The sequence below is a fragment of the Canis aureus genome, chromosome 18, assembly GCF_053574225.1.
Source record: "Canis aureus isolate CA01 chromosome 18, VMU_Caureus_v.1.0, whole genome shotgun sequence".
Taxonomy (NCBI): domain Eukaryota; kingdom Metazoa; phylum Chordata; class Mammalia; order Carnivora; family Canidae; genus Canis; species Canis aureus.
The window spans coordinates 50,036,422-50,050,953 of record NC_135628.1 but is presented as its reverse complement, the minus strand read 5'-3'; the positions used below and the strand labels follow the sequence as shown (position 1 = coordinate 50,050,953).

The 14,532-nt window shown below is 33.2% G+C and overlaps 1 protein-coding gene across 5 annotated transcripts in view; it reads left to right on the top strand.

The window, feature by feature from the left end:
- POT1 (protection of telomeres 1) overlaps positions 1-14,532 on the top strand; it is an 85,835-nt gene that overhangs the window by 32,601 nt on the left and 38,702 nt on the right. For all 5 annotated transcript variants that reach the window (XM_077857190.1, XM_077857191.1, XM_077857189.1 and 2 more), the window contains 2 exons: positions 10,336-10,466; positions 13,670-13,960. In XM_077857190.1, the coding sequence (XP_077713316.1) occupies positions 10,336-10,466; positions 13,670-13,960 (422 nt within the window). The remainder of the gene's footprint in view (positions 1-10,335; positions 10,467-13,669; positions 13,961-14,532) is intronic.

Below are 14,532 nucleotides of genomic sequence, written 5' to 3'. Positions count from 1 at the left end.
GTTCATCTGTTTTGCTTCTTAAATTTTACATATGAGCGAAATCATATGGTATTTGTCTTTCTCTGGCTGACTTATTTTGCTCAGCATAGTACTCTAGCTCTATCCACATCCTTGCAAATGGCAAGATTCCATTCTTTTGAGGGCTGAATAATGTTTCTGTGTGTGTGTGTGTGTGTGTGTGTGTGTGTGTGTGTGTTGCTTCTTTCTCCATTCATCAGTTGATGGACATTTGGGCTTTTTCCATAATTTAGTTATTGTTGATAATGCCTCTGTAAACAAGAGGGTGCATGTGCCCTTCAAATCACTGTTTTTGTATCCGTTGGATAAATATCTAGTAGTGCAATTGCTGGGTTGTAGATAGTTCCATTTTTAACTTTTTGAAGAATCTTTATACTGTCTTCCAGAGTGGCTGCATCAGCTTGAGTTCTCACCAACAGTATAAGAGGGTTCCACTTTCTCTGCATCCTCCCCAACATCTGTTGTTTCCTGACTTGTTAATTTTAGTCATCCTGACTGGTAGGAGATGGTATCTCATTGTGGTTTTGATTTGTATTTCTCTGATGCCAAGTGATGTGGAGCATTTTTTCCTGTGTCTGTTGGCCATCTGTACGTCTTTTTTGGAAAAAATGTGTGTTTATGTCTTCTGCCCATTATTTTTCGTTTTTTGGGTGTGGAGTTTGATAAGTTCTTTATAAATTTTAGATACTAATCCTTTATCTGATATGTCATTTGCAAATATCTTCTCCCATTCCATAGGTTGCCTTTTAGTTTTGTTGGTTGTTTCCTTTGCTGTGCAGAAACTTTTTATCTTGATGAAGTTTCCCAATAGTTCAGTTTTGCTTTTGTTTCCCTTGCCTCTGGAGACATGTCTAGTAAGAAGTTCCTGGGGTTGAGGTCACAGAGGTTGCTGCCTGTGTTCTCCTCTAGGATTTTGATGGACTCCTGTCTCACATTTCAGTTTTTCATCCATTTTAAATTTATTTTTGTGTATGTGTAAGAAAGTGAGCCATATTTCATTCTTCTGTCTGGTTTTCCCAACACCATATGTTAAAGGGACTTTTTTTTCTGTTGGATGTTTTTTCCTTTGTTTCCTCCTCTTACTTTGTTGAAGACTAGTTGACCATAGAGGTGAGGGTCCATTTCTGGGTTTCTGTTCTATTCCAATCATCTTTGTGTCTGTTTTTGTGCCAGAACCATACAGTCTTGATGATTACAGCTTTGTAATAGAGGTTGAAGTCTGGAATTTTGCATCTTTAGAAGTTTTAACCCTTTAGCAGTCCTTTATCCGTAAGAAAATGTGATGATAGTTAATGTTATAGAGCTTGCTGCACAGGATGCACATACGTGCCTAAAGACTTAAACATACCAAAAGTTCGTGCCCCACCCTGTGAACACCAGATTGCAAAGTACTAATCAATGGTATGTACATATGTAATCTGAATATTCAGTTAATATCAAAGCCACACATACATTTTTGGTTTAATGTGTGGTTTTTAAAATAAATAAATATATAGAGTTTTTTTTTCATTCACTCATTTATTCATTTATTCAATAAGCATTAAGTACTTTCTGTATGCCAGGTGTTATATTAGATGTAGGAAATTCAAAGATATATGTCATTGTTTCTATTCTCAAGAAATAGTTAAGACAGATAGACTATGATACAATGAATATATTTATTTGTGATTTTACTGTTTTTAGTCTTTCCTCAATTTATAAGACTCCACTTTTATTTGTCCTCTTATTGTCAGCTATGTAAGATAGACTTTTCATTGTAAAACACACTGTCCTTTTGAGTTTATTAAAGTTGAACAATAAAAAAAAATAAAGTTGAACAATAGCTTTACCTATTCTAAAGGCTGGAGGTTGTGGATTGGGTAGGCATGGAGTTTTCCATTTACCAAGAGCTAAAAAATTATGTCTAGTTGACTCAGGTAAGAGTGTTCGGCTATATTTCAGGAATGGAAAACACCTAGCGGTGCATGGTTAATCATCATGTGTCTCCTTAAGGCTTTGGAGAGATGAACTAAGCCTCTCTTCATTATTATTTTCTTCTCTTTTGTCCATGCCAGTAAGAAGTTGATTTCCACTTAGAAAATGAAGGTGGAGAAAGATCATCCTTCCCGTCACTGAACCTTTGTATTACTTTGGTTGCTTACATTCAGGAATGACTGTGATGATGCTTGAGATCTCCATCTGGCTTTCTATCCATATCCTAGGATTGACTGTGTATTTTATGACCTTTTCCTCTAAGAAATTATTTACCTGCTAATTTAGAGATTACCCTTAGGTTTCATTAGTTTATAATTTCAATTACTTTAATGGATCATAAAAATCGGTACTGTTTCCTCATTCTTTCTTAAAACTTATGTGCTTTTATTCATTCAATTAAAAAATTTCTTTGCTAGTCTCGTATGGCATTGTACTGGACTTTAGTAGTTGTCGATGGTGATAAAGTGATAGACTCTCAGAGAGTTTATCATGAGGGAGATGAGGAAGACCTACATTTAATCAACTAGCTAAGGCACAGTTGTATACTATAACTACAGAAACAAGCAGAGTGCTTTGGGAGTGAGAATGGAGAGATTAATGCTAACAGGGGAAGGACTTCTAAGAGATACTGCATTTGAGCTAAACTTTTGAGGATAAATTGGATTTTGATAGATGAGGAAGAAGAGGCTAACATTCCAGACTTTGGAATTGCAACAAAAGTTGAGATTTTTATAATGAAAATGTGAACTTTTTAATTTCAAAAGCTAACTGCTGGAGAAGTTGACTTAGGTATAATTTTAAGCAATGAAATGTCTGCAGGATATTGATGCATAATTTTATGCTCTTGAAGCAGTCTTTTTCAGAGATCATTATTAAAGACTTCTGATACTTTGTGGTGTACACTTTGTTTATATTCTAGACCATAATTTTAAAGTATTTTTTATATTTAATTTATAGTTTCTATATATGGTAAAACTGATTTTCTAATATGTATGTAATCAGTAAGTTTATATGATAGAACTGTAATATAGTTAGCAGTTGGTCTTTGAAAGATGATGTACTCAGAATTATTACAGATAAAATGTTTTAAGCAGCTATCAATGGAATGGCTTGCTACATTACTTCTCAGGTCAAATGTATTCTAATATTTAGGTTCACAAAAATTACTTTCAGGTTACAAATTGCTTTGATTTCCATTTGCATTTTTAAGGTCCTCTCTTTCAGTGGACTGCTTTTCCTCCACTTTACACATTACTGATTTAGAAAATCAAAATATATTCTCTTTATCAGTTTGGTTGACTTTTTTCAGCTATTTCTGGAAGCTTCTCACATATTAATGATAATCTCTTTTTTGTCATAAGTGTTTAGATGCTTTTCTAGCATTTTAGTGCTCATGGTTTTTGAAATACAAATGTTTAACATACCTTTGGAGTCATAATTTTGTTTGGAAAGGTTTACCCATTCATTACAAGATCTGAAAAATATTGTCTGTATTTTCTTAAAATTCTTTTATATTTTTAAAAACATATTGTATATACTACCTGGAATTTTGTTTTGTATGTAGTGTGAAATAATCTTTTTGTTGTTAACTCACTTATTTGAAAATCGTTTATTAAATCATGTGATGTAAAAGTCATACCTGTATATAAAGATCTATGGAGCAACACTTAACAGAGAGCCTGAGATGAATTTTCTTCTTCCCATATGTGACCCTGTGATAGTTCTCCTTTGTTAAGAGGAGGCCTATTCAGATGTAGTCCAATTTTTAATCATTAGGCAGAGTATTTGCTACAATCTCCACATGAGCTTTTTGGAGATAATGGGTTGATAAGATTCTTTATCTCAATTTTAATTTTTCATATAATAATACAGTCTTATTGTTAATCTCAGGCTTTTTAGTTTATCATTTTAGTATTTTTTAAGAGTTGCAGGAATATGTTGCATGTATATGCAATATTCATACTACTTTGCTTTCTGGCTCTATACCCTTTTGGACACTTCACATAGTGTCATATAACATGGTCTTTTTGCTTCTGGCTTATTTCACTTTAACATAATGATTTTGAGGTTTATTCATGTAGCATGTATCAAAATGTATAGTCATGGTATAGCATGTGTTCATGTTTATTGCTGAATATCAATATACTTTTATAGTTATTTAACAAATTATTCTAATTGTTTTGTCTTTCTTACTTTCAATACAAATTCTCTGAAGATAGAGATCATTGCTTAGTATAAATCCTTAAATCTAGGAATACCATCTACTGTTTATTGCTGAATATCAATATACTTTTATAGTTATTTAACAAATTATTCTAATTGTTTTGTCTTTCTTACTTTCAATACAAATTCTGTGAAGATAGAGATCATTGCTTAGTATAAATCCTTAAATCTAGGAATACCATCTACTGTGATTGCTTAGTATGTGGAGTAAAATGTTAAATCCAGACAGAATTCCAGAATAACATTTATGAAGTCACAGAATATTAGCCTTCATACCTGTCCTGTGTTTTTTTTTTTTTTTTTAAGATTTATTTATTTTAGAATGCAAGTATGAGTGAGGGGAGTGACAGAGAGAGAGATCTTAAGCAGACTTCCCTCGGAATGTGGAGCTAGACACAGGGCTCGATCTCATGACCCATGAGATCATACATGACTGGAGCCAAAATCACAAGTTGGACATTTAACTGACCGAGCCACGCATGCACCTTTCTAATTTGTGTTTAATCTGTATATATACTAATATCTATGTTCATGTATACATCTCTAGCATAATATTTATGCTTTCTTTCCTGCCTTTCATTACTTTTTTTCTTTTTTTTAAAAAAGATTTTATTTATTCATTCATGAGAGACATAGGCAGGCAGAGGGAGAAGCAGGCTCCCCTCAAGGAGCCCAATGCAGGACTTGATCCCGGACCCCAGGATCACACTCTGCACTGAAGGCAGATGCTTAACCACTGAACCATCCAGGCATCCCTCATTACTTTTTTCAATATGATTAAAACATGAGGAGAAATTTACCTAATTTTACACCAGCATAATAAAAGGAATGCTACTATATGTAGTAAAGTTTTCTTATAAAATTAGTAAGATAATATTGCCTTGATTCAGTGAGTTGCCTTCATAACTTTAGTTGGGTGTTTCAGTAATAAACTTTTATACAAATGGAAATTTATTGAAATGCTGATTGGTTTATAGACAGTGCTGTAATAGATAAAAAAAGGAGGTGAAACAACGTTTGTGAAGGAATTTTTTGTGGATTGTATAATTTATACATGCATGCTTCTTTGATTAGATGAATTACCAGCTTTCCCTTACAGTAAAACTCCAAGGCAATTTACACTTAATCATGCTGATGAAATTAGGTGAATTACTCAAGATTGCGGAATATAGGACTTAATTTATCATTTGTTATCTTTTCCAGATTTGTATGAGATTACATGAGGAGTTAGTCTAAATGCTTTGTCAGCAGTTTACATATGAAGTTTTATTAAAGCATTAAAGTCAAGACTTTAATCAAGTTTAAATATATATTTTAAAATGTATTTAAAGTAATTTATATTTATTTTTATATTACATTAGCACCTAAATGTACTATTTAGGTAGGTAAGGTAAAAATACTGATTTATGAAAGCTCTTTCTACTCTTCCTAATTTTCCTACTGGTGTTAGCTATCAAGAAAATGGACTATTATCTTTTAGCTTTGTAACTTCATTGTTAAAATATGAAGTTGTTTGTAATTTCACAAGTTATTTTTCCTCCATTTGGGAATGAGTTAAAAATGAGGCATGGGGAAAGTAAGTATATTTATTATTTTATGTAGTCATTTTTGATGGACTGTTTATTTGGTAAGACATTTCACTTCCTTGAAGCAGTAAAACATTTAGCAGTTTACCTTGTTAGTATTTGTTAAAATGAGTAGCTTAGTTTCTGGTCATGAATCATATTAGTTGAAAGAACCTGAAAGCTATTTAATATTTCATTTAGATTGTTACTTGTTTTTGTTATTGAGAGTGAATTATTAGACAAGATTTTTTTTAAGATTTTATTTATTTATTTTAGAGCATGCACATGCATGAGCAGGGGGAGAGGAGCAGAGGGAGAGAATGCCAAGCAGACTCCCCGCTGAGCAGGGAGGATCCTGACATGGGGCCTGATCTCATAACCCCATGACCTGTGCAGAAATCAAGAGTTGGATGCACCCAGGTGCCCCTGGACAGTTTTTTTGTTTTTTCTTTTGTTTTGTTTCTTTTTAATGCCACTTGTTTTCCTGAATCTGAATTTTTGTTTCCTTCTTTCTTTGTTAATAAAATCTTATTATACAAAAGGATTTGAACACAGGTGGGTCTGTTTGGTTTAAACTTGCTAGAAGTCATGGATAATGCTTTCAAAGGAGAAAATATAAGCCAAGAGAAAAAGAGTAAGGAACAATGACTTACTAGCATATGATAGCTCACATATGTGGTGTGCAAATATGCTCCGTCTAAGGATATGCCATTTTCATCTACATAGAGTCACTTACATGAAAACATACAAATGTGTAGATTTCAGGCCTTGCAGTCACATCCCGAAGCAGCTGGGGAGTGCCCTCTTCTGCATAAATCTGTACCAGCACATGGAGCCATCCCATTTACCGACTCAGTTCTGAGCACATACTTAACCACTTGGCAGATACATACCTGCTATGTGTATCTTTAGGCATCCCCTGAGGTCACTGTTGTCTCTCGGTGATCCATTCTTGCTTCAACTGAACCTGACAAAGACCCTAACCGTCCTAACTCTGAACCTGACACAGATACTTCTGTGGGGGAGAGAGTGGAAGGGCCCAGGAAGGAATGTGTACATTGCAAGTAGCACGTATGTCCCTCTTTCTGATGGTTTATATGAAAAGGCCAGAATGTAGATGCATGTATGTGTGCAGCCATGACTGCTACTCTCTTGGACTCAGTGAAGTTCCTCTGGAAAGCTCTTCAGGTTGTCAATATTCCTATTTGAAAAAGGGGCACCTTTTTTCTAATTTATAGAAAGGCACTGCAAAAGCTAGTAAAGGCCCTGTAGATAGTAGGACTATTTTCAGTGTCCCCTGGCATCCTTTGCTGTCCATTGAGTCATTTTTTGGAAAGCTGACACTTAGGAAAAACAAAATAGTTTTCAATATTTTGAAATTCAGATTAAACCTTTTTTTTTTAAAGCCAAAATCCCAGTGTGATTTTTTTTCACTTATTCTTTAATATTGTATATGTGCTACAGGACTCAACTGTGTCACTTCACCTTAGCTAAGATTTAAATTTAGCTATTATTATTTATGTCTGCTAAATTTGCAGTTTTGTTTTTGTGTTGTAGCCCCAATTTATAAGAGTGGCTCATTTCGAGCCATATAAAGTGAGAAGAATAATAAAGGATTACTAAAACTTAAAATAACATTATGAATATAAGTAGTAAATAGTTCTCCAGTACAAATATGATGTGTAAGTTTGCACATTCTATTACAAATGAATCTGCAATATGTAATTTTGCAGAAGCTATCAAGAAACAAAAATGTGAAAAAGTCAAGTTTGACGATGCATACCTGAATCGGATTTTGATAGACTAGTAATTTATTTGCCCTGTGTTTTGTTTGTCATGAAATTTTATGAAACTGAAAACTTTCAGAGCATTTGTGTTTTATTCAAAGCATTTATTTGTACTTTGAACAGATTTCAGTAGAATTTTCAATAGAATCTAAAGTGTGGCTGTCTTTGCATTTAGCTTTTGATTTCATCTAATCAGGGTGAAGGGACTGCTCTTTCAATTTTTCTCAGTGACTATCTGCAAAAACTTCTCAGTTCTTAATTCTTAACAGTGTTTACATAAAGCTAAAGAAGAAACTCGAAGATAGTGTCTCCAAAGTTCTTTATCTTCTTTTTACAATACTTGAGCAATCCAGTGCACTAGTGAAGCTTCATTTTACTCTTGTATCTGTCTTCTAAGCAAGGTCTCATTTTTCCATTTTAAAAATCAATTTAGTCCTTTACAACATAGGAATAATGACAAAATAATTACTAGGGTAATGAAATAGCAAAATATTTCAAGATACAGGAATACAGATGATTAAGATCCCATAATTCATCTTAGATTTATAGAAGGGTACAAGAAAGCCATATGATAACTGGGGAAAAAAAAGGCTGTGTGTTTGATTCTATTAAAAATAAGTAAAATTGGGCAGCCCGGGTGGGTCAGCGGTTAAGCTCCGTCTTCAGCCCAAAGTGTGATCCTAGAGACCCGGGATTGAGTCCCACATCGGGCTTCCTGCATGGAGCCTGCTTTTCCCTCTGCCTGTGTCTCTGCCTTTCTCTCTCTCTCTCTCTCTCTCTCTCTCTCTCTCTGGTCTTTCATGAATAAATAAAATATTTTAAAAAGATAAATAAAATTGACCTTTGATATTTTATAAGACTGCTAAGAGAAAAAAATGTCATGAAACAATATTCCTCACAAAGAGAGCTACTGAAAAAAAACTTCAGAATATAAATTCGGATCCAGTAGATTCTGCTGATGTATTAAGAATGAGAATGTAATATATTTTACTTTTTGAAGATGCTTATCAAGGTTTTGATTTTATTTTTAAGGTTGTTTTTTTTTAATATTCTCTTAGTTGTTTCCCTTTCCTCATAGAATCAGATTTCTTTTCCTCCCTCCTTCCTTAACTCTCTCCTTGCCCTTCTTCCTCCCTTTCCCTCCTATTCCTTTTCCCTGTCCCTTCACTCCTGCTCTCTTCTCCACTCTTCCCCTCTTTCCATTGTCCACCAGTCCTTTTTTCCTTCCTACCTTTCTTCCCTCCTTCCTTCTAATTTTGCTCTGTATCTGGTAATTGTTTATCATCTTTATATTTAAAACTAGGTATGGTTTATTTTAGGTTATAAACATTTGTCTTGTTTGCTTTTTATGTAAGTACTTTGTTTTTCCATACTGTTTTGATTACTACAGCTTTGTAATACATCTTGACGTCTGAGACTGTGATACCTCCAGCTTTGTTCTTTTTCATGATTGCTTTTCTGTTTTGATTTTCTCCTTGAATGGGAAATTTGATAGAGATAGGGCATGTTAACTGACATTGTCACTGTTGGGTGGGTGGAAAGAGCTGCCCAACTGGCTCTGGGCTCCCTAATGTGTTAATGAGGAGGGATTCATTCTGGGTGGTAACACCCACACCAGAAGCCTTAGCACTTCCGTTATTCAGTGAAATATTCTTGGAAAACAGCCTGTATTCATGGAAGTGGTAGGTTTAAATACTCTGCCTCCCAACCTGAAACCATTTTCCTGGGCAATACAGATCATGATGGGTGGTTATTGCAACAGTTGTTCTGTTTGTAAACCTTTAATCAACCTTGATTTTGGCTCTACTTTTCACTGCCACCCTTAATCTCAGTGACTCCCATCTTCAGTGTAACCACTTTATACTGTCTTCTGGGTTGTCTCCTCTGTTAATTTTATTCCTAACTCTTTATTTTCCCTTCTTGAAACATGTTGCTATCTTCTCTCCTGCTCCTTCACTCTCCTCTCCTCTCTTCCTTCACTGTTGTGGGTTTAGGCTTTTCTGTCTCGGTACTATAAGTACTAGGGTACTAGGGAGTACTAGAAGTGAACACATTTTCTCAGTGTGCAACTTTCTGGAACATGCATATCAAAAAGCATCTATCAGAGTTTTTACTACCACTAGTATTTGAAATTTTCATTTTCATAGCAGCCCAACTATTAAATTTTTTTGCCAGCTAAAGTGTGTTTCTTTTTCTAATGTGTAATCTTCTATAAGAAATTAGCAAATTCTCATTTTTTTCTTTTGAGTTTGTTGTTAATATAATTTTCTATGAATTATTGATTACTTTGAATTACATAGTTACTGTGAAGTCCTGGGTCTTATAAGCAGTTTTCATAGGATCTTTATGCAGTACATTGAGTCTTTAGTACATTTGCTTCAAATATCTCCTAGTCTTTTCTTTTCACCCTAATTTTAATTATGTTTATTTTATCAGTTATTTTTATTTGAACATGCTTATCTGCTTCATGATATCTAAACTTTGAAATAATAAAAAAAGTTACTACCTCCCCAGACAATTTATGTTAATTAGGACTTTTATTTTTGTTTTACTAAACTTTCTAAAATTAATTTCTGTGAAACACTCTTGCAGAATAATTTGGCAGGGCATTTTAAGAGCCAAGAAATTGTCTCTGTTTTGATCCTGTTCTCAGAAAGCTTAATTAAAAGGAGGGATAAGAATTTGTTTGGTGTCTTGAATTCAACTATATTCTTATTTTGTCAAATGGTTTGAAATACTAAACGGTAAAATATTTTTGTGTTTTCCAGATTATTGCTCGGTTGTAACAATTGTGGACCAGACAAATGTAAAGCTAACCTGCATGCTCTTTAGTGGAAATTATGAAGCCCTTCCAATAATTTATAAAAATGGAGATATTGTTCGCTTTCACAGGCTGAAGGTATAGTTCATACTATCTAGAACTTATCTGTTTGAAGAGAACTCTATTTTTCACTAATACTAGTTAGCACTAATTATGTGGTTACTGTGGTAGAACATGACATCAAGCATTTCAAGAGATAAGAAGAAATGTAAATAATACCAGACTTCAAATAATTAATATTAGGAAGCCTTTTCATTTGGACAAATTTCCTGCCCTCCTTCTACCAAAAATGTGTTAGATGCCAAGATTAAGACTAGTTGCATTGTCTTCTCACTTCTGAGTATAGATTGATACTTTTAGAGGTTTTCCATGTAGAGCTGGGTTAAAAAAAAAAAAACCAAACATATACATATACACACATACACACATACATATATACATGTATGTATATAAATAACAATTGAGAAGTTCTATTTTCCCTGTTTGTTGTATTAATTTAAGTACAGTGAAAGCATTGAGAAGTATAAAATCAGTAAGTTCATCTTCTTTTATGAAAAATGTATTAAAGCATGAACAGATATTTTGGTACTTTTAAAATTATGCTAGCTGTCAAACAATTATATGTAAGGAAACCTTTAATATGAAGGTAGAGCTATTAAATAGTATGTAATTTAAAAAGAAATTACTTTAATATTTTCAGGCCTTTAGGTTTTAAGCATTTTAATCCCTTCATCTTTTCCTCTTGTTACATGGGTTTCCATGAAGCTCTTTTATTATCTTGGTTGTCTTTTTTTTTTTTTTTTTGTAATGCTTCAGTTTATCGTGTCTCTCATGGTCAGTGCGATGCTCATAAGCGAGCAAAATATTCTGGAAGTGTTCTATTCTTGGCTTTGGTGGGAATTACCTTTCTTAATCTCTATGCCTTTCCCCGAGAATAGGAGAACAGTAGAGAATATTTGTGAAAAGTTAAAAAGGAAATAGAAGTATTGTCATTGTAGCACTATATTTCAGGTTTATTCCAACTTCAAAAAATAACTTATTTCCTACACACACTTTTTTCAGACAGTATACTCTTCCCTACTAATGTTTTTAGTTGTTCTTGCTATTAATTGAAGTAGAATATACATCTCAGTTCTATTTGTTCTAAAGAGAATAGACTCTAGGTTTTGTTTTCTAATGTCTGGCTTATGCTTGTGTGATTCAACCATATTACTGCATATAGTTTCACTTTGTTCATTTTCATTGGTAAGTGGTATTCCATTGTGTGAATGCATCAGAATTTATATAATCTGGGACATTCAGTAAGTATGAGGATATTATGCTGCTTATAAATAGTCTAATACATGGTTTTTAGTGAATATATATGTTAATATTAATTTTATTTATTAATGGAAAATTTACTGGATAGACTACATAGATTAGCTATATCATGTTTACTTGAAGATAGATCAATAGAATTTATCTGCTCTGAAGAATAAGGATAAATAAAAGATTGACAGAGCCTTAGGGACCTGTGAAATAATGTTAAATGGTGAAACATGTCATTTGAGATGCACAAGAAATCCATGTGAATGGGAAACAAAAGTCTTTATAGAAATAAATAGAAACAACCAGAATTTTTCCAAATTTGATAGAAAACATGGACCTAGAGATTTTAGAAACTCAGTGCACCCCATGCATGGCACCACAAAGAAAAACACTTAACCAAATCACTGTGAAACCACTGAAAAAGATCTGAAAAAAAGATCCTCATATGGGCTGGCAGAGAAATAAGACATTCCATATAGGAAACCGTAATACCAGCCATCTTGAGAGGAACAAAACAATGATAAATTTAGAGTGGTGATAGATAATTTATTCACCTGGAATTTTGTATCCAGAGAAAATGTTTTTCAAAAATGAGAGAATCCATGGCCAGTGTCTTCACTACAAGTAAATGCTAAAGGATGGTATTCAGGACAAAAAAGAATGCTACTAACCAGAAACTTCATGGTTAGGAAATGATTAAAAACAAACAAAAAAAGGAAATGGTGAGTAAATGGTAAAAGATACTGTTTTGTAGTTCTTCCCATAATTTCACTAAAAGATAAATGGCTGCTTAAAAGAAAAAGAAAAACATTTAGGAAGATGGAGTTTATAAAATATGTAAAAGAATATGAACGATAGCTCAAAGGATGGTTAGTATAGTTAAATGGAATCATACTATTGAAAGGTTAGTACCTTTAGAAGTTATTACACTTTCGGTAGAAAGTGTAAAACAGATATGGACATGTGGGGAATGTGATATGGAAAGTAGGGATTATGTAGTAGAACTATATTGATTCCAAGTAGACTTTGAGATAAGGATTCTTTCATAGCTCAGAGGAAGTAAACAGAATACTAATAAGTTCAAAATAAGACAAAAGGAAAAATAGAAAAGCAAAATTTTTAAAAAGCAAAAACGGAGACACAAAAGGAAAACAAATAAGATAGTAAAATATAACCATATCAATAACTTTTATGTAAATGGACTAAACAGCCCTTTTGTATGGGATAAGTAGACGGAATAAAAAAAGCTAAAACAAATATCACTCCCTACAAGAAATGAAGACACAAACAAGTTGTGAGTAAAACTGTAGAAAAGTTATACCAAGCAAACAATAGCATAAAGAAAATGAAAACACTATTTTAATATCACAGTATTACAGGAGATTAAAAAGGGATGCATCTCATAAGGACAAAAAGGTTTCTTTGTGAAGAAGATACAACCATGGTAAATGGACATACACATGAGTCCACTAGCTGAGCTTCAGAATTGGAAAGCCAGAGTCTTTGTTGATGATCTTGGCTCTCAGTCTGCTGAAATCATAGCCTCACTGCATTGAAATCATAGCCTCACTGCATCTTAGTCAAGTTGAAGTCTTGTACTTTAAGTGTTCTAGTTTTCCTTGTAACAGTCATAAGTAATGGTCACTTAGCATCTTTTTTCCTTTTGTAAATTATACCTTAGTAAGAAAAGTAACAAATGTAAAAGTGCAAACCTGATAGGGTCAGGGAGTGGATCACCTAGATCTTTAAAAAAGACCAATAAATATTACATAGTGTTTTATGGTTTGTATGGTGCTTGTGGATCTTGATACAGCCGGTTGATTTTATCATTTTGTATATTAATTAAATGAACATATTAAATAATTATATCCTCTCAACTATGCTGGCAGAATTTATAATCTCTCAAATTTCTTCAGTTCTTGGGTTCTGCATAGGTAAGCTGTTTTGTTTTCTGCTCTGCCCAACTTTCTTAGATCCAAGTATATAAAAATGAAACTCAAGGTATCACCAGCTCTGGCTTTGCATCTTTGACATTTGAGGGGACTTTGGGAGCTCCTGTCATACCTCGTACTTCAAGCAAGTATTTTAACTTCACTGCTGAGGACCAGAAAATGGTAGAAGCTTTACGTGTTTGGGCATCTACTCATATTTCACCTTCTTCAACATTAGTAAAATTGTGTGATGTTCAACCATTGCAGTATTTTGACCTGACTTGTCAGCTCTTGGGCAAAGCAGAAGTGGATGGAGCATCATTTCTTTTAAAGGTAGGTATTTTAAATGCTTTAAGTTGTAAGTTAACACCACTTACATATGAGTTTATGTTTCATTTTGATGGGATAAGTATGCATACTGTGTTATTATATTAAGAACTTTAAATCCAGCTTAACCATTTATGATGAGCTGAGATATTCATGCAACTCTACTCTTGAATTTCTTTATACTTCCAGAGAAAAATAGTATTACAATAGTTCATAGTTTATGCTTTATTTTTATTTTAGAATTAATAAAATATAGTTATTTTCTACTGTTTTAGTTTAGTTACAGTTCAACATATGCATGTTTTTGCTTCCCTGTCAAGGTATCCTTCCTTCTCATTTATTTTCTTGGCTCATGGATGTTGGGTTTTCTTCCCATGTCATTTCACTGCTTGTTTCATTGGGTAGATCACAGATGATTTTTTTTTTTTTTTCATTCACAGATGATTTTGAAGTATTTATTTTTATTCTTGTTCTCTTTTGTTTTTAAATCATCATGATTTTTAAAAAGTAACATAAGACCATATAATCTTTGTTTACATACCCCAATTTACTCATGAATGGCTTCTGAAAAAGACAGT